Source organism: Hoplias malabaricus, chromosome 2 (genome assembly GCF_029633855.1).
Source record: "Hoplias malabaricus isolate fHopMal1 chromosome 2, fHopMal1.hap1, whole genome shotgun sequence".
Taxonomy (NCBI): domain Eukaryota; kingdom Metazoa; phylum Chordata; class Actinopteri; order Characiformes; family Erythrinidae; genus Hoplias; species Hoplias malabaricus.
This window is the reverse complement of record NC_089801.1, coordinates 68,499,906-68,524,432: the sequence shown is the minus strand read 5'-3', so window position 1 is coordinate 68,524,432 and position 24,527 is coordinate 68,499,906. Positions and strand designations below refer to the sequence as shown.

At 42.3% G+C, this 24,527-nt stretch overlaps 1 protein-coding gene across 1 annotated transcript; it reads left to right on the top strand.

Annotated features, from left to right (window-relative positions):
* Nucleotides 1–104: 104 nt before the first annotated feature.
* prr36a (proline rich 36a) lies at nt 105–24,478 on the top strand. The gene is made up of 5 exons (XM_066661620.1): nt 105–414; nt 14,906–15,593; nt 15,790–15,871; nt 20,702–20,871; nt 21,048–24,478. The coding sequence occupies exons 2-5, from the start codon at nt 14,981–14,983 to the stop codon at nt 23,687–23,689; spliced, it is 3,507 nt and encodes a 1,168-aa protein (XP_066517717.1). The 5' UTR covers nt 105–414; nt 14,906–14,980; the 3' UTR covers nt 23,690–24,478.
* Nucleotides 24,479–24,527: the final 49 nt, after the last annotated feature.

The window sequence follows — 24,527 nt, the reverse complement described above, 5'->3', positions numbered from 1 at the left end:
TGTGATGGTGGGTGTGGTGATGAGGGTGGGGAGATGGGAGAGGGTGGGGCAGGAGTTTATAAAACGTGACATCACAACGCGTGGAGAAATCTCGGTTCAGCCTCGGATTGACCCGACCGCAGCAGGGAGTGAGGGGAATGGCCTGTCTTTAATGGTTGGATTTTTATGTTTCCTCCAAGTCTTAACGAGTGTAAATCCAACCAACCAAACCCTCGGTGCGCGAGGCTGAGGACGGTCGGCGGTTTCGCGGGTATTGTTTTGAGTGAAGACGGAGAGGGAGGGAGATAGTGTGTGTGTGTGAGTGAGTGACAGAGATAGAGAAGGAGAGGAGTTAAAAACCCCTAGTTTGTCCAGACCTCGCCGGTTTTGGGGTTTGTCTTGAAAGAAGACGGAGCGAGAATAGTTCATTGGACGGTAGGACATTGCTCTTATCTTTGGCTTAAAAAATCTTCTTTATACTGCCCAATTATAAAGGAAATGCTTGGCGCTGTTGGTGTGCCGTAAATATTTATCAACGCGCATTGTATTAATGTGTTCCGTTCCACCTTAAACGGTGCAGCAGTTCTGCTGTGGCGCCTGCAGCCCCGCACAGACAATACAATGCAACTGCTCCAACATTTAAGGTGGAATGGAAAATTCGAAAAAGACGCTGCTCAATGAGACACTTTCAAAAGCGTTCCGTGAGGGGAAAAACCCTTAAAATTGCTTTATGTAATATTACTAACACATCGGTCTACTTATGAACACCAAACATCTCTCAGAAGTGTAGTCTACTTCCAGCAGGATGCACCTGTAGTCTAAATATAGTGTAATATTTCGTATTGAGGATTTTTGTTTCAGTAGGATCCCACTGTGAGGGGAAAAGGCTTTTCATCCTGTCAGCACTGTAGGGTCCTCAAGACCAGTAACATGTCAGAAACTAGTTTCGTTATTTTTTTTGTTTTGGTGCCTTGCCGTGTGCTGGTGTGATGTTGAAATGCTATTGTGCGGTTTGGGCTGAGTGGACCGTTCACTGTGACTACTTTCTACGCCCTTTAACGTTTTTTATTTTCGGAGTGAACCGTCCGTTATATTTAAAGTAAACTTAATTGTTTCTTGTGGTCAGATGTCTTTTCCTTATCTCCATTAAAGTAGATATGCACAGCTGAAATGCATAATGTGCCATTCCTGGTTTGAATGATGTGAACTTAGTGGATCCAGCCATTGGCTGAATCCCAAATGTCACTCTACTGACACCTTAGATGTAGTGCACTATGAAAAGCAAGAAGCTGTGACTTCCTTATACACATAGTGTACTAAATGGCAAATCCTGGGTGGTGCTGTTTTATATTTGCCGTAAATGTCATTGTTTAAGTTGTGAACCCATTGTTTTCACAAGTCCTAAATAGTGCACTACATAGGGATCAAGGGGCCATTTGAGATGCATCCATTGTCTGGCAGCCATGGATAGCCATGTATTGTAAATATTTAGCCAGTCACCAAGTAAGGCGAATGTGGACTTGTTCTGAAGATGATCTTTAATGCTGTGGATTATTTCTCCCCGTGGTCAGTGGGGAACATTTGTGCATGTAGTGCCTGGTTGTGGGTTGGTGTTTGGGCCGTTGTCCTGTTGACTGTCTAAGGCAATGGATCAAAGGCATCTGGGAGGTCAGGGTTGAGTGTGATGGAAGAACAGTACTGTATACATACCTTTGTAAAGCACTTGCAGCTCGATGGACACTAATACCAAGCAAGTGCTCAGTCAGTTAGGAGCTGGATAAACTGTCCGGTATGTCCAGCGGGGAGGAGACAGTTACCAAACGTGCTCAGAAAATCAATACTCTGTAATGGACCTCAGTAGATGCTAATCGCCTCCAGGAGGTGTGTTGTAAACATTCACACTAGACCCTAAACAGGATGTCTTTCAGTAGGGCAGCATCAGCTTCAGACAGGGAGCACAGTTTAGTAGAAATGACCCTTAACTTTGTTCTTGTTGAACTAAGTGAAAGTGTGTGTGTGTGTGGGGGCTTTGTGTGTGGCTATAGAGAATGTAACTCTGATCTGCAGCACTAATCATGGCAGATTTTGTATAAAAGCTGAACTGCTTGTGTTTTCAAAGGGAAAAAAATGGCTAGGGATGGGTGGTATCCACATGGGATATGGCATTACCTTAGGGTGGGGTTGGGGTGGGGTGCACGGTTGGGCAGTGTGAGCTTCATATCTCTGTGTGTGTCGGTCGAGTGAAGTGTTTTCGGTGCTGTGCAGTTCAGCTCAGCACAACCCAACGTTGCAAAACGACACGTGTTGATGATAAAGTTTCTGAGAGAGAAATTTCAGAGACTGCTGAAGCATTTGAAAATAAGCAAAATAAGACATTCTACACTGTTTAGAAGTACAGGGGTTGGACAATGAAACTGAAACACCTGGTTTTAAATAATTTTAGTATGGTGTAGGGCCTCCTTTTGCAGCCAATACAGCGTCAGTTCGTCTTGGGAATGACATATACAAGTCCTGCACAGTGGTCAGAGGGATTTGAAGCCATTCTTCTTGCATGATAGTGGCCAGGTCACTACGTGATGCTGGTGGAGGAAAACGTTTCCTGACTCGCTCCTCCAAAACACCCCAAAGTGGCTCAATAATATTTAGATCTGGTGACTGTGCAGGCCATGGGAGATGTTCAACTTCACTTTCATGTTCATCAAACCAATCTTTCACCAGTCTTGCTGTGTGTATTGGTGCATTGTCGTCCTGATACACGGCACCGCCTTCAGGATACAATGTTTGAACAATTGGATGCACATGGTCTTACTGGTGCAATGTGCAGTTAATGAAGATTGGCCACCAGGCTGCTCCAGTTTAGCCATGAAACCTTCTCACACTAAAATGACAGGTGTTTCAGTTTCATTGTCTAACCCCTGTAGCTGTCTAGCTAACAGATACTTGTGATTTAGCACACCAAAGCAGATAATTTTCCAGTGAACTGAGGCTCAAAACACATATTTAGAGTACAAAACCTTATGCCTTTGAGCATAACGTCGAGTGACGTGTCTTCTGATGAGTTTGCCTGTCTGTACTGCCAAACCCTACAGCTAGCTATGAGCTATCATATTGTTTCTGAAGTCAAATTCACATAATGAAGTGATGTTTTATATGTAAAACTGTCCAAATAGATCATATGTAAAAGGTCAACTTGACTAGGGATCTGTGCAGTACATCCATAGCAAAGTACTCAGCAATACAACTTGTTGGTTAAAGGTTGAGAAGAACCTTTTTTGCTGTTTGATGGTTGTTTATTTTTGACCACTCAAACGGTGCACTGTTGTTTCAGTACAGCTGGAATTGGATGTCAACTTGTAAACTCAAAGCCTGCAGGTCTAAAAAAAAAAAAAAAAAGAAATGTGGATTAACTCACACCAGGACCACCCAAACAAACTGTGTTTACACTCCAGAGCTTTAGGTTCAGAGCTGTTTTAGTTAGAACTGGAAATGCCCCTGAACTTCGCACACAAGATAGTGCAGGGGGGCGAGTCAGATGAAACTACTTTACTTTAACTAAGCTTTAACAGCAGAGATTTTCCTGTTTAATGTTTAGGATTTGGGAGGAACACCCTTGATCCTTTGCTCTTTTTGACTGCTCAATGTTGTTGCAACTGTTACACTCAGTTAGGGCTGGAAAATATATCACAGTGAAGTGTTTCATGTTCCTAGAAGCAGTTTCAGTAACTGAGGATCAGAACACCAGGCTCTCCGTCCTAGGCTGCTACGCAGTCCACATTGCACCGGTCCCCGATTAGTACTTCTGCCACAGGTGGTGGGCCTATGAGTGAGTGGAAGTACGTTCCTATGTCAGACTAAGCCCGGCCTTAAAAAGTGAAAGTCTCACTACCAGGCACTTGCCAAGGAGCTTCTCCCCCAGGCCTGGCTCCAGGGTGGGGCCCCTGTAATCCTATTTTTTGTTGTTTTTCTTTTCTTCATAGGGGTCTCGTGGATTATTCTTTGTCTGGCCTATCACCAATGACTAATTTGCCTGGGAAGACCCTACCAGGGGCTATTTGCCTACAGCAGTTTAGCTTCAAGGCTTGCATAGACAGGCAAACCCCTCCACCACAATAAGGTGGTGATCCAAGGAGAGGCAAAACTCTCATTGTACCTCAAAATCTACATCTCAACTCTCATCTTTGGTCATGAATGTTTAGAGACTCAGAGTGGAGTTGCTGTTCCTCCAGGTCGAGAGGAACCAGCTGAGGTGGTTTGGCCATCTGATCCGGATGCCTCCTGGACACCTCCCTGGTGAGGTTTTTCAGACACTAGGGAGGAGACACTGGGGAAGACACAGAACACACTTAAGTGTGTTCGACTGGCCTGGGAATGCCTCGATATCCCATTGGAAGAGGTGGCTAGGGAGTTGGAGGTCTGGGTTCTTTTGCTTGTAATGCTGCCCCTGCGACCCAGAGCTGGAAAACCGGTAGACAATTGACTGGGGGAAAAAAATTTCAGTCAAAATCAATTATTATATCGACTTTATTGTTTGCTTTGATGTTTTTTTCAATTACCAGCTTTTAGTAAAGAACAGGATCAAATGAATTTAAAACCGGTCTTTTACATTTAAGCACATTATATTGGTTTAACAACAGCACTCCATCTGGTAATTATTGAAAAAGAGAAAAGCCTGATCTTAGTAAATAAATTGAAACAAAATTAAAGTAAATGTTGAGGTAGACTAATCTTCTATCTCTAAGATGCAATAAACATTGTAAAAAGAAACTATTTGGCTTCATTTCTAGTTGCGAGAAAGGAAGCCATGTTGGTTCACTCCATCTGGTTTTAACACTGTTGTATTCCCGACTTTTGCTTAGGACATTTATCCTGCACAGTTGTTTTGGTTTGGTCAGACGCTATTGATGACATGTGCGATTATATATTGCTGTTGTTTTACCACCCAAGCCTGCAGTCAATGAACCGCTGTAAAGAATACATTACTAGGAGGTGCCAGCTTTCACGAAACCATTTGCTGTCCAACAGCAGCTGGCATGCTGCTGATCCTATTTACATTTCCTTGGCTACTTTGCAACATATCATATTAACAAATGGGGGATTTACAAGTGACAACTGCTGCATCCCGCTTGTGAATTCACTGTGGAATCTCACAATTGTTATTTATGTCCTGAGGTGCCCTCTTTGTCCTGAGGTGTTGTGTCTCATATGAATTCAAACCCAGTGGAGTAGTGTAGTTGGTCAGCACAAGATACTGTGCATAAACTGCTTGATTTTGGAGTACACAGTACATATTTTATCTTGCCATTTGGCTAGCAAGTTTTGGCTAATAAATATTTAGCAAATAGATGTGCGTTTCTACTTTATACACATTCTGTAAATAAAACGCCTTGTGGTCCTTACACAGCGCATGGGTTCACTGGCCTGTGGTTCTGCATCAGCTTGTAATGGCCCAGCCCAGAAAGTGTTAGTTACTTTCAATGTTGACCATGAGCGTTGCATTCAATGAGTGAAAAGTTTCATCATTCTTTGAGTCAACACTCTAATGGTTTCTACAGTCTCAGGCTCCTCTGTGGTGTGGGGGTGTGTGCTGGTCTGGCTGATCACGCAAATGCTGCTTTTCGTCACTGTGGTTTGGAGTGTTGGCTGGCTGGCCTATATAAATGGCTTCCAAGCTGTGAGTGTCCATCTCGTTTGTGTGAAACTCCTACTGGGAAGAGAAAACATTGCCGTGTTACTATTTTATGGTTTGAAATTCAGGTTGCAGTTCCCATCAAACAGGGGCAGTTTGGCCACCACATGCTGCAAGAAAGTTGTCAGATGCTAATATTGGTCTGGGGCTTTTTCCTCAGTAGAATACTCATTCCTTGATTAGATATGCCATTGCTAGTCTTGTATGGAGCATACTGCCTTCTGTATTTGAGTCATTTTATTGTCACATTGTCTCTACCTTGTTGCATTCTTGTGTTTTCTTCAGATGCGTATGGGGCATTGCTGTTGTATCTTATACTTCTTTACAAATAATACCTGCTAATGTAGTGTAATAATGTTGTTCCCCTAGTAATAAACGTTCAACAATCACCAGATGTTTCTCAGAAAAATACAGATATATTCTTTGAGTGTTAGGGCTCAGAACTTCAGTGAGTGCGTTTTGACAGCAGCCACTTTGCACTTGAACAAAAGTTTCCTAAGAGAACTGGAAGTGTCCCAGAATCATGATGGATGTTGTGTGGAAGGTCGGGTTCTGAAATGCTCCTTCACTGGTTCAAACACTGGCTCCTGTAATAAAGGTGATGTCAGCTTTGTTAGCTGTCAGCAGAAGCTTGGCAGCTGACCAGCTCATATCCTGATACACAAACACACACTGGCTGTGTTTGACATGTAAGCAGACTCCTCTGCCCTGTTTTAATCCATTTGGGCACGGTCCCTATCCATTACTAAACCCCGCTGTGTGCTGTATGCACTTTGCCAAGTGACTCAAACCATCACGCCATCATTTACCATCTGCATCTCTCTCTCTCTCTCTCTCTCTCTCTCTCTCTGTGTAACTGATCTCTACAGAAAATTGTAGTTTGCAGTATTAGCTTTCTTCCTGAGTGCGTGGAAAAATGGGGTGCACTGGCCACCTGACGACAGAGGCCTGGCTGACTGTTTCTTTTGTTCCTTTCTTTGTTTTATTTTACTCACTTGCCTGTTCTGCTTCTCTCTTCCTTTTCTTATTTGTTTGCTTGCTGTTTTCTTTCAATATGTATTTTTTTCTCCTATTTTCTCTCTCCCAGCCCCCCCCACCATTTGCTGGCTCGCACTGTCTCTCCCTCTCTTTCACACCAGATGCCCCTGTCATGACTTTGCCCAGCCCCCCAATAGCTTGGCACTGTAAAGAAGACAATAGAATGTGTTTCTCTCTTAATCCTTACAATATTCAGACCCAGCAGGGTCATTACACCCCATTCACACCAGACTGGTGCTACACACACATACGCACACAGTCATGTCTGGTGCTAATCCGGTTGGATGGTAGAGACACCGTAGTCTTCACCACGGCTTTCCTGTTTATTTGAGCCTTCATAAGCCTCCACGTATTCACCCCTCTTCATTTTCCCCAATAAATTACACAATGGATTTGCTATGTTTATAGGCTTTGCGTTTTAACCAGTGTTCTCTCTGGGTGACTGTCTGTGAGGAGTGTGGTGTGTTCTCCCTGTGTCTGCGTGGGTTTCCTCCGGGTGACTGTCTTTGAGGAGTGTGGTGTGTTCTCCCTGTGTCTGCGTGGGTTTCCTCCGGGTGACTGTCTTTGAGGAGTGTGGTGTGTTCCCCCTGTGTCTGCGTGGGTTTCCTCTGGGTGACTCTGTGAGGAGTGTGGTGTGTTCTCCCTGTGTCTGTGTGGGTTTCCTCCGGGTGACTGTCTGTGAGGAGTTTGGTGTGTTCTCCCTGTGTCTGCGTGGGTTTCCTCCGGGTGCTCCGGTTTCCTCCCATGGTCCAAAAACACACGTTGGTAGGTGGATTGGCGACTCAAGTGTCCATAGGCTCGAGTGTGTGAGTGAATGTGTGTTGTCCTGTGAAGGACTAGCGCCCCCTCCAGGGTGTGTTCCTGTCTTGCGCCATGTGATCTCAGGTAGGCTCTGGACCCACTGAGACCTTGAACTGGACAAGCGGTAAATGATAATGAATGAGTTAATGAATGTTTAAACAGTTATATAGACACAGATGTGGAAATGGAATTTACTTTGCCTGTTTATAAAAATCTCAGTTTAGAGCAACCCCCAAGTGTGTGTGTGCTTATATTAAAAGTGAGTTTTGTTGAGAGTGATGGCCCACAAACTACTAAGGAGTGTTTGCTCTTGTAAGATGCCAATAACTCTGAAAGCATGCTGACCTCTCTTTCCTGATTCAGCAGCGCAAGACAGCACTCGCGTCTGTGTGTCTGTGCTAGAGTTCATATGGCTTCAAAACAAGAGCCACAAGCATTGTATGAAGAGTACCCTGCAATGCCATTTACAGTAACATGTGTCTTCTGGTTGTACAGTAATGGACAGTATGTGATGCCACACATGCTTGAAATACCTACTTTGTCAACAGTGACCTTGGAATGAGCAAGATTTCTTGAACTGATGAACTTTGAGATGGTTTCTTACTCTGAGCATTCCTACTGTACAGTACAACTGCTCAATAAATATCCGCCTTTGAAATATTGATGCAGCAGAAGCCTGCAGTATGCAAATGGGCTCTAAAGAACATCAGTTTTATTGTGTGATCGGCCCGACCAGGCCTTTGAAAATCAGCGAGGGTTTATGTGCAAATGAATGGCGTTCGTTTGAAGTAATGACGTAGCAAATTTGGAAAGGTTTATAGAGTCTTGGCAGATATCTGAGCACGGTGGAAAAGTTCCCTTCCTGTCTGGTTTACATTTGCAAGCTCTGTAGCTTTTCTCGTTTAAAAACAGTGCTGGTAGAAGTGAATTTCTTCCCTTAAGGTAGTAGGGTGCTTTAGGTGCATGGGCCGTGTGCGTTGATTATAAACGGGGTCTCATTTTCAGCCATTACTCATGGTTTCCATGTCTGTTTTGTAAAGGAGACACTGGAATCATGCTCCACTCAGTATGAGACAACTCTAGTTTCCCATTAGGCTTTTTTATGTGTGTTCTTTAATGCTGGACAAATCTAGCAACAGATGCTTTTAAAGAATGCAGATGTGGGTGTGTCCTAAAGAGGTCGCACCCATTCACATGATCCCACAAATGTAAATAATTCTGGTTGAAGTAATGCAGGCTCCCAGTTAATCGGGTTTCTTAAAGCATTAACCGTTGTGTGTAATATATTACCAGCCACATCCCGGCTTCTGTATTGAATTACGTCCATATTTCGCCCAGGCCGACTAAAAAGAAAACACTTAATGATTTTCTATTAAAATATCTATTACACTGAAATTCTATTCCTGTGTGTTTAATTTCTCAGTTGCCATTTGTAAATAATTTGTTATTGTCCTGTTAATGAATATCCACTGAGCTGTAGCTGTAGAAGTTTACTGTTACAGAAGAGTCACAGAACAGTCGCAAAAAAAAAAAAAACAGCCAAACAATAGCGTCATCCCACACTGCCATGGTAAAGTGGTTCAGAAAAACTGTACAAAGTCCTCCACACCAGGGCTCCATGCCAGTACACCCTGAAAGTCTGGACAGTGATGAATGGTTGGTCAAAATGAGTAGGGTAAATAGAGGGGGAGGGAGAGCATGAAAAGTATTAAATGAGGTTGGAGCGGGAGGTTGGGTCAGTGTGTGTGCATGTTCACCAGTGGCTGTTTGGTGGCATGGTGAGATCATGGCCTTTTATGGTTATATGGTGTGAGGTGTATGTGCAAGCAAACAGCCTCTCCCTTACCTTCTCGGATCACTTGTTCATTGCCTGCATCCCTGGTTGTTAAGGCTGATATGATCAACTTGAGGAAGTGAGGCAGAAGCTTGAGATCTTAGTGTTGAAATGTTTCAAATAAAGACACTGGACCCTGCAATTAAAATTTGAGTGCGCTGCTATTACATACTGACTGGTAAGAGTGTTGGTATGAGTAATGACTTTTATAGGCCTTAGTGAAGTGTCACACCAAGAATGAAGTGATTTTACTGCAGCGTTTTTACAAAAGCCTGTACACATTGGTCATAATAGCTTTGTTTTTGAGGTGTAGCTTTATTGTCATTTATTGTATTCAGTGTCACAGCTCTGTACTGAAGGCATTAACCTCCCCATAGCATATTGACCTGACTACACACTTGGTGTGTGTGTGGGGGGGAAGCCTTGTTCTCACTTATATCGTGGGATAGAGGGAGAGAAGATGGATTGGGTTGTAGTGCTAGCTCTTATGTCAAGAATGCAGGATGTGGCCAGTGTGCAGCTGTGCAGGGACACTACACCCATACAGTCCACACACTCCGTCGGATTGTAATGGCTGTTGAGGTGTAATAGTCATAAGAGACTTGAAACAGGAATCCATTGTTTTCACTCAGGCCCAGTTGCATTTTCAGTACTGTTTTTTTTTTTTTTTTTTTTTTTAGCTCACATCAGTTCAAGTCAGTGTTTATTTTTTTCTTTCCCCAAATTATTTGTCACATTTAAGGAACTGCAGCACAAGCTGGTGATATTCTGTGCTTTGCATCAAAGTCACTAAGTCCTTATTGAACGACATTAAACCATATTCTCAGCACATTGTCTCACCACTGCATATTGTGTGGAGAAAGTGTAATGGAGTGTAAGAGTAAATAATATCGTTCCTACCCTGAAGCACACCTGCATGCATATCAACTCATCCATGGCCTTCGCAAGCCACCCATACTCTGCTGCATCACATGAACTAATCTGATCTCATACTTTATTCCTGATGGGTCAGACCGCATCCTACTCTCTCCAGTAATTATCCACAGTGCATTAATTCCAAAGCACACACTGCAAGCTAGTGCAATTTAATGGGCATTAACTGTGACCCATTTAAACAGAGACAGATGTTGTAATACGAAAAGAGGGAAAGGAGAAAGAATGTAGGGGGAAAAAATGAATACTAGCAGTGAAAGTGTAAAAGTGGTGTAACATAAAGTACATTGTGACCCCTTAACCTCAAACTGGAAACTTGATTGCATAACTGGATTGATACAATTATAACTGATTCTAATATTTATAATAAAAAATTATTTATGATGGCGGCATGGTGGTGTAGCAGGTAGCGTCGCAGTCACACAGCTCCAGGGATCTGGAGGTTGTGGGATCGATTCCCGCTCCGAGTGACTGTCTGTGAGGAGTGTGGTGTGTTCTCCTTGTGTCTGCGTAGGTTTCCTCCGGGTGACTGTCTGTGCAGAGTATGGTGTGTTCTCCCTGTGTCTGCGTGGGTTTCCTCTGGGTGACTGTCTGTGCGGAGTATGGTGTGTTCTCCCTGTGTCTGCGTGGGTTTCCTCTGGGTGACTGTCTGAGGAGTATGGTGTGTTCTCCCTGTGACTGTGTGGGTTCCCTCAGGGTGCTCCAGTTTCCTCCCACGGTCCAAAAACACATGTTGGTAGCTAGATTGTTGACTCAAGTGTCCGTAGGTGTGAATGTGTTGTCCTGTGAAGAACTGGCGCCCCCTCCAGGGTGTGTTCCCACCTTGCACTCAGTGATCATTACAGATAATGAATGAATGAATGAAATGAAATTATTTGTAATTAATATTGTTCATTGACATTGGAATTATACACCAATAGCAGACAGGGCAAAAAATAAAACAAACATTTATAACGAGTAGAAAACTACCTGTTGTCTTAATTTCTGTGCTACATAAATACAATAAATACAGCCCACTGTCTGATTGTTATAGTCCCTAGAGGGTCAGATTGATGTGCCTAGTCAAGGTGTTCAGTAGGCAGATGTGTGAATGGTCAGGATGATGAATGGAAGAGTTGGAAAAGGCCTGTTCATGTTCTCTGGTCTAGACAGTAGTCTGAGCTCTATTCCTCTGAGATGGAACTGCTTTATGACGCTGTCAGATCTCAGCCTTGTGGAGGAATATTTTTAGAGCTGTTTGGGTCCTACATGATGAAACAGGTCTTTATAAAGTAGTGTTGGAATGTGTGTGTGTTATGTGGATAGTCTGCTCCTGTCAGCCCAGACCCTGTTGCTTCATTAGGCAACAGATCTCCTGTTTTTTTTCTGTAATTCATTTCTCTCTTCTTGCTCTTTTGAAAGCTTTTTTTCCCCTTTGGCTCTCTCTTCTATCCGTATTTCCTTTCTGTTCTCCACCTCTTGCTGTTGCTCAGGCTCTTCCTATACATCACTCTATCTTTGACATTCAGTAACACTCTCTCTACCTTTCTCTCATTGATGTGACTGAAGAAAGTATAATGGAATGTGTTCTCTGAGGAGAATCCAACAAGGAAGAGAGGAACAGATTTGGATGAGAAATCAGGAGGAAGAAATGGGAAGAAAAACATTAAGGAAATGGGACTTGACTAATATATTTGGCCAATAAATTAGTCAGCTTCCCAGCATCTGTGAAAATCCTACCAACACTGCCCTATTATTTATAATAAACTGTCATAACAGATGTGGGAAATAAAAACAGCTCAATTCTGGAGATTTTTTTCCCCCCCAGAGTTTCATGCTTTTAAGCAGTCTCTGGAAAAACAGGTTGAACATTCATTATTTCTTCACCTTTATTGCTGCAAAGCTTAAATCCTAAATTAAATGTTGGCATGTTAAGAATAACAGAAGTTATAAAACTGAACGTTAAATATATCCAAACTTTGCAATTAAAATTATGATACGTCATTTATGCTTAAACATTTGCAAACCAGCAAAATGGCAGATAAATCTCAAGGCTCTTTCCGCTTGGTGCTTTATTAAAAAGACGGTTTGTTTCACTGGAGTTTAAGAAAGTCTGCAGTTGAGTGATTTATTCTGATCAAGAGGCTCTGCAGATGGTATGATTTTGTTTTAGCCGAAGGTCTAATATGTCAAGTCCTATGAAGAAGGAACTCCCCTGTTAATCCGCAGACTATAGTGGTTCTGGATGTTCGGACTCCGGTTTCAACCCTTAATAGGTGAAAGCAGGCTGTAATTTGACGCTAGTTTTTTGTGTTGATGTGTTTGTGTTTGTTAAGACCGAGAAATGCAGTTACAGTACATCGATGACCAAATAATTGAAACCTGTTGGTCAGGATTCCTTCTTTGATATCTCCAGTTTTGGTTTGGGTGTGGGTTCCTGATTAGCCTTATCATGGCACTTTCACTCACTCGTTTAGAAAACACGCTTTCAAACAGGTTGTGTGTTTCGGGCTGATGTTCCAAACCATTCCATAAAGGGCCCAGCACTTAATTCAAAAGGCACGTTCTCTTGGTTCTGAAAGCCTTTATCTGTTGGTAATTTACAGCTTAAGACACATTTTATTTGAGAATTATATGTCTGTACTGGAGATTGATTGTATTCAATGCTTTAATCTACTGTTATTTGCAATTCATGAAGTTTTCAGGGTTTTAAAAAGTTTACATTAAAAAAATAATGTTTTTAAGTGTACATAGACATTTCCGCAGCACACGCCTGTGTGCTGCTGTATTTGGACTGGAAAGTGCATTACAGAAGAGTTTTTCCAGTTAAAGGCAGTGTTTACAATTGTAATTAAATAAAAATATTATAAAATTCAGATATTTCCTCAGTTTGCTGCTCACCAGTCTATTTGAGCGCTTGAGACCGGTCAAATGTGTGTACAAAGTCCCGGCATCCGTAAATGAGTTTTGGGAAAGGGAGAAAAAAAAAAAAACAAAGCGGCTCTGTCAGACATTCTAGGCTTCCTCTCTCTGCTTATGATAGAAAAACGGCAATGGGTTTGGGGCATTGCTTTGTTTTTGCTCCATATGTGGGTATTATCGACTTATTGTCACTGTTATTTAGGTAGGAAGCCACTTTAAAAATTTGGAGACTGCTAGCTGCACAAAAGTGTTACAAATGTGTCCCCCGCCTCACCCTCAGTGTTGTGCATTATGATGACCTCAACTTTCACCATTGTTTGCTCCACTTTGCTCTCCTCCCCCAGCCTTTTAATGTTCCTTCATTTTCTTCCTGCTTTCACTTGCTCCCCCCATTTTACCCTCCGTAATGCTGTCAAAGAAACTGAATTTTCCCACTTCCTTAATTTCCTCTCTCTCATTCTGGTACGCGAGCACACGTGTACACACACACACACACACACACGCACGCAGTTCAGTAGTTTAGTCTCTGGCTTGCCGGCCCACTCTGGTTCTAGAGTCTACACAATAGCTGTGCTGCCTGGGCCATCTGTGTAGCTGTTGATGGGCAGCAGATCTCATTGGGAGGATCGGGGGAGGAAGACTGCAGAATAGCTGAAAAGAGAGGAGCAGAAATGTAGAGGGAAGAAAAAGAAGCCTCGAAGGCAGCGTGGCTAAAGAAGCGGGGATTTTTAAAAAGGAGAGGTCAGTGGGTGCACTGCTACTCTGCCCCCAGACTCCCCTTTATTCAATTCGGCTTTATTTATGACATGACATAAATGAATCAAGTTAAAATTTGCTAATGTGTTAGCGGTGAGTAATTATTCTTTAATGAATAAACCTGTTCATAAATGTTCAATATTTATAAGGATTTCACAACACAACATATTGTGAGTGTTTGTGTGTGGGGTGGGGACTTGTTTTTAAAAGCACTAGGATGCAAATAGAAATTTAGAGACAAAAGTGAAAAGTAAAAAAAAAAAAAACAATCATAATTAACACTTTTTATTAAATTAATATTTTTAAATAGAAATTTGTCAGATTTGGTTTAACCCTAACCCTTGAACCAATAACACGAATCCACATTTCTGGGTTATATCTGCAGCAGCGTATACAGGACAGATTCAAGCACAAACTCTTATTCTAATCTCATTTTCAGAACAACTCTCATGTCATGCCTTAGTCTTTCTGTAAAATTAATAGATTCATGGATCCTTAACGTTTTCATTTACAGATCTTCAAAAGAACATTCTCTCAATGTTCTCATGGCCACACCTCTTTTTTTTTTTCCCCCTTTGTTTTAAAACGTTTGCTTTGCTCTACTCTTAGGGTGTCTCGAGTTACTTGATCTGGATTTGAAATGTTTGATTGTCATGTGTTTCTGCTCGGTTTTGCAAATAGACATTGATTCCTGAAGTAGTTCCAGTTTTAAAATTCACTTCTCTTATTTTCTTGCATTTCTTTTTAGCTTACTCTTCTATCTAGGCCATAGGCTAATAGGGCTGGAACTCATCTCCAGTTTAATGAGCCTTTAAAATACATTATTAAAAGCACAATTGGATAATAAAAGTAGAAGTTTCAGTTGCAGCAAATGATTATACTTTCTTAGCGGTATCAACAACCCCATGCTTTCATTTATTCACTAGAAATTGTGTTGTGTAGAACAATAAGGTAACAATGTTTTCTTCTGTTTATAGGGAAGTTGGCTGACCACTGAATCCAGTGAATAATAATAAAAAAAAACATCCCTTAACTCACCAACAGCAGAGGAGATGAAACCTGATGGGGGTGCCACAGAGCCAGCAGAGGCAACCGAAGCCCTGGAGGCTGTGGATATAGCTGAGGAAGCTGCCAGTGAGGAGCAGCCCCAAGAAGAAGCAAGTACATTGCCACCACAGGATGACAAGCCTGAAAACGTACAAGGAGCAGGCCCAGAAGCTCTCCCACCAGAAAAGGAAACTAATGGAAAGAGTTCACAGGCTAAACCCAAGACCAAAGCCCCAGTAAAAACAAAGGCAGGCACAGCATTGAGTAAAATCACCACAAGTGCGGCTTCTCGGCCTGCTCCAGCTCAAAGTCGAGTAGCCAATGGTGCTACCAGGACCACGGCAAACGGTGCGACAAAGAAACCTGCAAATGCAGCCCTAGAGGCAAAGAAGACCACTACTTCTGGAGCAGCTGCCCAAGCTAGAAAAGTCCCCTCTGTTGCAGTTGTAGCACCTAGAGCCCAAACAAAGGTGGCTGAACAGAAAACTGTTGGAACTACCAGATCAGCAGTAACCTCCACAAACAGCGTTAACAAAACTGTGGCAACTGCAGCAACAACACCGAGCAAAAAGCCTGCTGGTCCAGCAAGCAGTGTTGCTTCCAAGTCTAAGACTACAGGTAGGAAACTATAACTATAACTCCTATGGACGGTGAGAACGTGCAAATCACTCATTCATTTATTGTCTGTAACTGCTTATCCAGTTATCCGTGGGAGGAAACCGGAGCACCCGGAAGAACCCCACGCTGACACTGGGAGATGTGCAAAGATGTGTTCCCTCAAGCCTTTACTCTTCTCTTATTCTCTCTCCTATAGGACCAAGGCCAGCAACTGCACCTGCTGCCAAGCCCAGTGCTTCAGCTGCCTCCAAACCTGCCTCTGTTCCCAAGACCACCAGGTAAGACAGTCAGGTGGTACTTATAAATAAATAAAGATCTGTTGGATGTAGCTTAGCCTTTTTTTTTCTGGATAAAAGTGGTAAACATTTGAAGTATTGATAAAGAGAAATCTAAACCATGGCGATGTGTAAGAGCTGTGAGTACAGATCATATTCAATACAGAAGATGCAATAGGTCTTTGCAGCACCTGGTCATGAAAAGATAGACTTCAAGAATCTTACGCTCACTGATATTAAGTATGATTCTTAACATTGTTTTTGTTTTAGTCAATCAGCTGTTAGTTTTAGACTTAGATGTAATTTTTAAGTCTCTCTTTGACCAAAAGTATGGTGTTTTCTATAATCCTATAAGAATATATGCTTTGTTCAGTAAAAAATAGACCTTATGACAATTAACGTTAAAATGCAAATTTTAACGTTATATCTTTTAGGTTATTTTCGATTCTTAAAGAGAAGTTTGCTAGGATCTATCGGTTTACAGCCTTTTTAATTCTTAACGTTAATGAGAGAAACTATAAAAAAGCCAAGTTATTACAAGGCCACAAACTTGGTTCCATTCAGTCTCATTGGTGTCAGGCTTCATGATGTTTGCACATAATCCGGAATTAAACCTTTTTGTAATCCTTATAATCTCAGACTCGGTTGCTGTGCCTAGTGGGTTGAACTGTAACTCCCCATCCTGTTTGTTTTTCCCTATCCAGCCAGAGAAATATTTAATGAACCTGTTCCAAAAGCCATTAAAATAAAACTAAAGTTCAAATACAGGAGGTCCTCGGGTTACATCAGTCCCGAGTTACGATGTTTCGTGGTTACGACACATCTCCCATTTACTGTATAAAGCCTTGTTTCGACTTAAGTGGTTTTGCGTCGTAAACATCGTGACGTGAAGAATACACGGTTACGTGGCTCGGGACCGAGGAGGATAGGTGTTAGGATAGGATAAGTGCGTACAGTATGTTATTTACGTACAGTATGTACGTATGTTCCGACTTACGCCAAAAAATCGGTTTACGACGCGACGTAGGAACGGATCAACGTCGTAAGTCGAGGAGCCCCTGTATTTCTTTAAGCTTAGAGTCGTCATAAGTGAGAGGAATAATTTGAGTGGAGTGTCTTTATTTGTATATGCTTTAAATTACAAATAAGTAATCTTTAGAGTATTTCAGACTTAACCAAACTACTTGGGTCAACAACTGCCAAAAAGGAAGGGGGTTTTAACTGGGAGCACACTCTTCAGTAGTGGTATCTGACCGCATGCTTTGGCAGTAAATTGGCTTCTATTGTATGTTTGATGGCCTTTGGCTCATGCTCTTGCCCCTGTGAGTGAAACATTCATGAGGAATGAGGTCAGGCCTTGTTTTCCCTCAAATTCGACAGCCACTTCTGTAGCATACGGCCAATTACATTGGACAATGATGTTAAGTTATTCCTGTTTCTTGAGTCATTTGAGATGTCTTTTGACTTTCCTAACCCAATATGAATAGTGGGACTTTTAGTTTGCCGTGTTGTTACATCTGTCCATTTGGCCTTCATTTGAATGTTCAGCTTTTGGTTTATTTGCATGAAATGGCGATTGTCACTCTAGCAACTGCTGACTTCTTGTCAAATACATGTAATGGATAAAGAGCCCATCAACATATATCCTGTTACACATGCACATCACTTCATGAAACATAAGAGCACATACTGAACACGCTCATACAATGCCCCTGTAGTCAGTTTTGTTTTGAAAGCACTTTAATGCTGTCCTCTTTAGCATAATGTTTGAGTACACGAGTGCTTTGTTGACTCTCGTCAGAACTATAATTGGATTGAGTTCAACCAGTTCATACAGATGGATGCTATGATCATAAAATCCAAAATTACAGACATTTGCTCTTTAAAAATTTCCCTAACTCACCAGTTGTTTGTGTCGTGTAACACGTGTGAGTGCACAGAATAAACAGCAGCTGGGTAGTAGTATGTTAGTCTTTTGTTTCTCTCTGCTGCATTTTGAGCTTCTACATGGCTGTGAAGCCAGTACCTGCTGAAGGAGAGAACCTGCAGTGTGCAGACGAACATACCTCACTTATCCTGATTCTTAAATCCTCATTTATGAGGGTTATGCTGTTTATAGGGTTAAACACAACTCATGTTTTGTTGTTTAAATAATAACTAAATTGATAAATAACTTTTGTCCCCTGGAGGGAAAAAAAGCCTGTATTTTTCCACTGAATTCCATTTTGTCTCAGTGGTATGCCTCACAGATACCAGAAACCAAAGAGCAGTGTGTGTGTGGTGGCGGGGGGGGGGGGGGGGGATCCTCGTCTCCACCAAGCTTAGGACTGCAGCTTAACAGAAACATCCCGTCTCTGACTGTGTCTAAGGAAAAGCATTGCCAGTCTCTTTTGCTTGTCAGTTCCTTTTCTTTTGTGTCATTAACATAGCCTATGATTTTAAACCTAGCTTAAGACTCGACTACTTTTTATTCTTTTGTGTCTTGAATAGCCGGGTGTGGGTGAGGGGGACTGTTGCTTGGGTCTCTCATCTCCCAAAATTGAGCCTCTTGGATTTTTCTGCTTGGTAAGCTGTGCAGCAAAGCTGGTTTTGGACAGCAGTCAGGTCAAGCAAACATTGAGTTCCAGAGCTCTGTCAGATGCAGGGCTGTATTCACTGTGGTAATGGAAGAAATGTTGTGTGCTGGAGGAAATTCCTGTCTCTTTCCAGCTGAATTTAAGCATCCCTCTTTTAAGGTGGTGTGTGGGTTTATTTATTTATTTATTAATTATTTCTTTGGGGAAATATACATTTATCCAAAAGAGCAATTAAATTTCTGTTTAGAAATTGTTTAATTAGTTTGTTACACATATTAAGGAAAAAAGAAGCAAGCGTTGAAGTGAGTGATTTCACTTTTATGAACCAATCATCTGTATTTTCTTAATAATTTAAATGCTTAAAAACTGGAACTAAACCAAAGGGAAACTGTCAGCGAAAGGTATTTACACTCATTCTTAAGAATTTAAGGATGTTTCCTAAAGGTACATTTAAACAATCACCTTTTATTTGTTTTCTTTGCCAATTATTTTGTATGGTTTCAAATATATGAAACAGCATTAATAGTTGCTTGAGGCTTGTTCATATGTAACTGGATCCTGCAACTGAATATGGGCTTGGTCAAGCATCGTCTTTTGTTTGTTAATCTGTTGAAAGGCTCATACTTTGGCTTCAGCCTTTCTTTCACCCTTAATCAGAGATGTTTGAGTCGATCATTTCCTTTCAGCGGCAGATTTTGCCTCATGTGTTATCATTTGATTTGGGTTCTGCTGTCATTACCGATGTTGCTGTAATAAAAATATTAATTGTACTAGTCTACACCTCTAAAATATGCCTTACTTTTAATTGTTGTCTTTTGTATTAATTAATTAATGCTGTTTTCCTTTTTATGCCTGTCATCTTAGAGCTGTCGTTTCCCAATCTGAGCTAATTGATTCTGTTCATCTTTTTTTGATTGACTGAATCTAACAAGTACTGTTATGTTTTACTTTGATTCAAGAACGGTCATGTTTTTGTGACGTTTGAAAGATTTGTGGGGGTAGTGTAGTAGTCCTGTTTTATCGCTAGTAGCTAAAATATGATTGTTTTAATTGCTGTTTTATAGCACTGAATTCTCCACATGCTACACCCCACCTGTGATACTCATTAAGAAGAATATAGGACATGGAGGAGGCAAATAAAAAGTTATTTCCTTTAACAGCACCGCATCTGATAACCTTTCTACAAAAACTTTGACAGCGTTGTTTCTTCTCTATATTTTAGTATTTTTTATAAATATATCGTAGCTGTCCCATTAAAAACATATCTTTTTTGTTGATTTTTAGTTTACGACATTTGAACACAGCAGCTCTCCTTCACATTACTTGGAATTAAACCTTTTAACATTCAGTGAACATTCTATTGAATGTTAAATGTTTTTCCTTCCCCTGTAAATGTTCAATTTTGGGAGATGCGTGTTTTTAATTGGACAGTGAGGATATGTGATAATGTGCTAAAAGAAAAGTTGAATCCTAATATATCTGGTAATTTGATAATGATTCAGATTGCTTCTGCCATTAACTCTGGGCCCTGTCCGGACAGTTCCAGACCATTTTCACATGTAGAAACCAAATGAGTCCTCACCACTTGGGAATATTATGTTAGGTTTAGGTGAGGGGTGGAGCCCAATGAGTATGGACAGACCAGAGCTGTCCAAAGGTGTTCTTCACTGGGCTAGCCTGGCCTTGTTTTTTTTAAACACCTGTGTGCTCACTGGGAGGTTCATTTACATTGTCTCTTATACAGCTTCTATGTGTAATGTCCAGAAAACTTCAGGGTTGTTGTGCATGTCTGGAAGGGCCTTAAGAGTCAATGAATGCATGTGCAAGTCCAGCACTACCGTAATAATAAATGCCATGTCAGCATTTGAACTCTTCCACGAGAAGTGAGTGGGTGAGAGCATAGCATTAACCTACACAAGAGCTCTCTTATGGAAACTTATTAGGTTTTGCTTTCAGGCACTAAGCAGAAATACTTCCTTACTTCAGCTCTGTGTATCTGCTGATGTATGATCCCAGGGGCTACCTGCTACCACTTACACATGTTCACGACACTCATGAAAACATTTAACTCGAGCACCTATGTGAAGGTGACTGGTGGCATGTTTGTTCGTGATTGAAAGACTGAATATGACTTGTGTTATATATTATATTGATAATCACTTTGCTCTTATGAAAGAGTGGGGAAAAACATAAATGAACACTGGAATCTGTGTAATGATTATTACTTTATTCACATAAAATGATTTCCTCAATCTAGGGCCACCACAGCACCTGCTCCTCACTCTACCACTTCCTCTACTTCAGCAAGACCAACCATTACCACTACAAAGCCTGCTTCCTCAAGAACAGTCCCAGCCCCCTCTGCTGCCCGCACTGCTTCATCACAGGCCTCTAAGGTTTCAACGGCGACAGCTTCATTCAGGAAAGGTAGTGTTCTGTTTGGGTTTGTCTTTGACTAATTGTTATGAAAAAGACTGCTAAAATATAGACACACAAAATATTTTAGATTGTGGTTTTGGGTTTTAACTTTGATCAAATCTGATCCATGTTCAGCCTTTGTGCTTTCCTTTCATTTTAATGTCCTCTTGCGTTTCCCATTCTAGATGTTGGCAAACCCACATCTGGTGTGCCGGCTAGAAAACCGGTTGCCACCAAAACCACGACCAACTCACAACCTTTATCTTCAAAACCCTCAAAACCTGAACCCCCCAAATCAACTACAGCTGCCAAACGACCACCTGTAGACACCAAAACAACTCGGCTAAAAACAGATGACCGTAGACCTGTGCCAACACAGAAGGTCCAGTCAAATATATCTCTGGCAGCTTCAAGCAAGAAGGCTACCACTTCCAACAACCAGAAGCAGGGTGGCAGTAGTAATTCAATTCTTGTCAAGCGTCAAACATCCAAACCGACGAAGTCTGTTTTGCCATTAACCAAGGGAAAGCCTGCTGAAGAACATGCAGCAGAGCCTGTGGAACCTTCCTCTGCTTCAGAGGTCACTGCCTCTGCAGCACCAACTGCAGCCATAGCTTCTGCAGAACCTGCCCCACAACTGGAAGCTTCCTCAGCAGTACAGTTAGATGAACCACTTGATCAACAAACAAGTGCCCCTATGGAAGTTCAGGGAGATGAAGTCTTACAAGTGCCTGCCTCAGAGCCTTCAGATATGGAGACGGTTCCCACAGTGGAGCAAGTACAGGTTGAGGCATTAGCTGTACAGCCAGAGACGGAACCTTCTATTCCTGTAGTGTCTGATCTTGTATCTGTTCCAGTTGAACAAGAGTTTAAAAAAGAGGAGGAAGAACTTTTTTCAGTTGAGCCACCAACAGAGCAAGAAGCGACTCGGCAAGAACCTGTTTCTTCTCAATCACTCGAACCATCTGCTGGTGCTACGGTGCTCCCTAAAAGCATGGATGTGACTGAGAAAACAGAACAAATAATTCCCCAAGATGCAGATGAAGAGGAGGAGGAGAAGGAGGGCAGTCAGCAGGTATCTGTGTCTGACATGAGTGGTACACAGCCAACCGAGGAGTCTCGCCCTGGTTCTGCAGGTCTAGCTGGATCAGTATGGCGGGCAGGAGGTCTTCATTCAGAACTGGACTCTGAGGATGTCAGTTGCAGCCAACAAGGGGCGTCAGAGCTTAGTGCTCCTGGTGTGCTTGAGGGCACTGAAAGTATGGATGATCTAGGTGAGGCTAGCCTGAAAGGCGCTGATGGTGAAGGTGTTTCTGCTGGGTCTCCGGACTTTGAGAAGGTCCCTGACATTCCTGCTAATGAAGATGATGATGACGACGACTATGATGATGACGATCGTGTCTGTGACATGGAAGTTGGATCAGAAAGGGCAGATGACCCACAAAGGCAGGGCCACGATAATGGGGACGAGGACGAAGATGAAGACGTTGAGATGGCCAGTGAGGGTATTACGGAGAGTGGACTTGAGAGTTATGGAAATGCAGATGAAGATGACTTTGCAGAAGACTACAGATTAGACAACCTAAACCGCATGCAACCTCTACCCATTGTTCCTTCAGCACCTCCTGTAGCCCACTGGGACCAGGCAAACCCTTTTGCTGACCCCTGGGGCCAACCACTACAACAAGATCCCATGCTCTTAACCAGTCCTTCCTCTAGCCCCTGGCAGGCAAACTCTAAAACCCCAGTTGAAGCTCCTTATCAAGCTTGGCTGGAGGTTGAAAATGCCCAAGGAGGGCCTTCAAGTCTCTCCCCAGGTATTATGGCAGCCATTCCAAGCTCACCTCAACATGCAACAGTGCCTTCTGCAGAAAACGATGCTGGTTTCAGTCCAGGCTTGGCACTTCATCCTCAAGGCCTACTCCAGTTTGACACCACGAGTGACCCAGAGCAAGCTGCCAACAGTTGCAGTGACACCAGCACGCCTGAGGAAATTAAAGACTGCAATATAAGCACTGGAGTGGAGAACCAACAGCAGCAGGAGTCTGTAACAGTTAATCCCATTCCTGCTCTTCTGCAAGACACCAATCAAGGTCTGGGCACCAGAATTGAACAAGGTGATGAAGAGGAAGAACCTGAGACACTGCCTGCTGATGATGTGTTGGGGGGTACAGCAACTGCACCGACATCTGTGCCATCCTCCCCTTCTTCAGCTACAGAAGATGAGGCTAGCGACACAGAGGGAGAGATGCAGATCAGTGATCCCCAAACCGAACCTGCTGCCCCTGATGTGAATGAATGCTTAGGCAGCACCCATGTAGCCCACAGCTTGTCCACCTTAGAGGAGCGTGAGGAAGCCTGTGTTGAGAACGAAGGAGGTGGTGGTAGTGATACCCCTCAGTCTGCCACCTCAGCAGCGTCCTATGGGTTTGACTGCACAAACACATCTAATGCCCACTCCACCACCGAGAGTTGTGCCAAAAGCCCAGGTATATTCTCACTGGAGAATGAAGAGCAGCTTCCGGAGGAGGCCAAAGATCCATCGCTCATCAAGGAGCTGAATCTTGCACCAACATCTGCTTCTGGAGATGTTCTCGAGCACCAAGATGATCTACAGCCCAACCCTGAGCAACACTACATGCTCTGTGGGAAAGAGGATGAAGAATTTCCAAAATCTTGCTCAATAGATGGCACTGAACCTGTTGAGAAAGATTTGATTAACCCTTCCTCACAGCACAAAGAGGAGGACTGGGACATTGACGCTCAGCATCCCTACTACTCCACTCTAAGCGAAAAGACTGATAGCTCCTTGGCAGGTAATGTATAGATTGCACTTATTGCGTCTTATTGTCAGGGTCTTCCCTGGTTTATTGTATTAATGTGTTTTGAAAAAGATTGAAACATTTTAAGAGTAGGGGAAAAGTGGTGCCTCCATACAACATTATTACTATTATTACAGTTACATTTATGGGTACATGATTAAGATTCCTGTATGTGCAATAGCTACTGCTATTTACCATTAGGGCAACTGTTTGTTTCTCTCTTTACACACAAAAAAATGAATATATATATTACTAAGTGTTACCTTGAGCTGGCATGAATTGTGGAATTCTCAGAATGAAGCAAGAAGACAGCAAAAAAAAAAAAAAACGAACTGTGGAATGGACTTTGGACAGATTTGAGTGTATTTATCCAAATCTTTTTTTAATAGACGATGCTAATTAATCAGTTTTGTATTGTTTATTTACTCCTTTGAGTTTCAGTCTTCTGTCCTCTTTGACTTGCTTTTCTCCCCCCCGTCCTTGCACATGTCCTGTTTATATTTTGCACTTTAGGGTTTGCTTAACCCTTTCCCTTAATGTTGTGATAACCGTTGTATTTTGAGTACTTACCATTGTAGCTTTAAATAAAGGTTAGACATTTAACAGTCTTTCACTTCCCAGTATATTTCTTCAGTTTACCTGGAGGTGATGGTGGTGAATAATAACACTTGTTAATAGAGTTGCTTCTCTGAAATGTAAATCTTTTTTGTCTATTAGTGGAACGGCATGGACTTATCACTGCTTTACCACAGTACCTGCCGTGGGGACTATATCCCAGGTTCTGAGATAATAAATAGGCCTGAGGGGCAGACTAAATCATGAGAAACCCTGGTTCCAGACGAT

Excerpts from the sequence above, each read along its gene's own strand:
- prr36a (XM_066661620.1), top strand. The coding sequence starts at position 14,981 with ATGAAACCTGATGGGGGTGCCACAGAGCCAGCAGAGGCAACCGAAGCC. Across the intron at positions 15,872-20,701 it reads TCTGTTCCCAAGACCACCAG|GGCCACCACAGCACCTGCTC; the intron begins GTAAGACAGTCA and ends TCCTCAATCTAG. Across the intron at positions 20,872-21,047 it reads GACAGCTTCATTCAGGAAAG|ATGTTGGCAAACCCACATCT; the intron begins GTAGTGTTCTGT and ends TTCCCATTCTAG.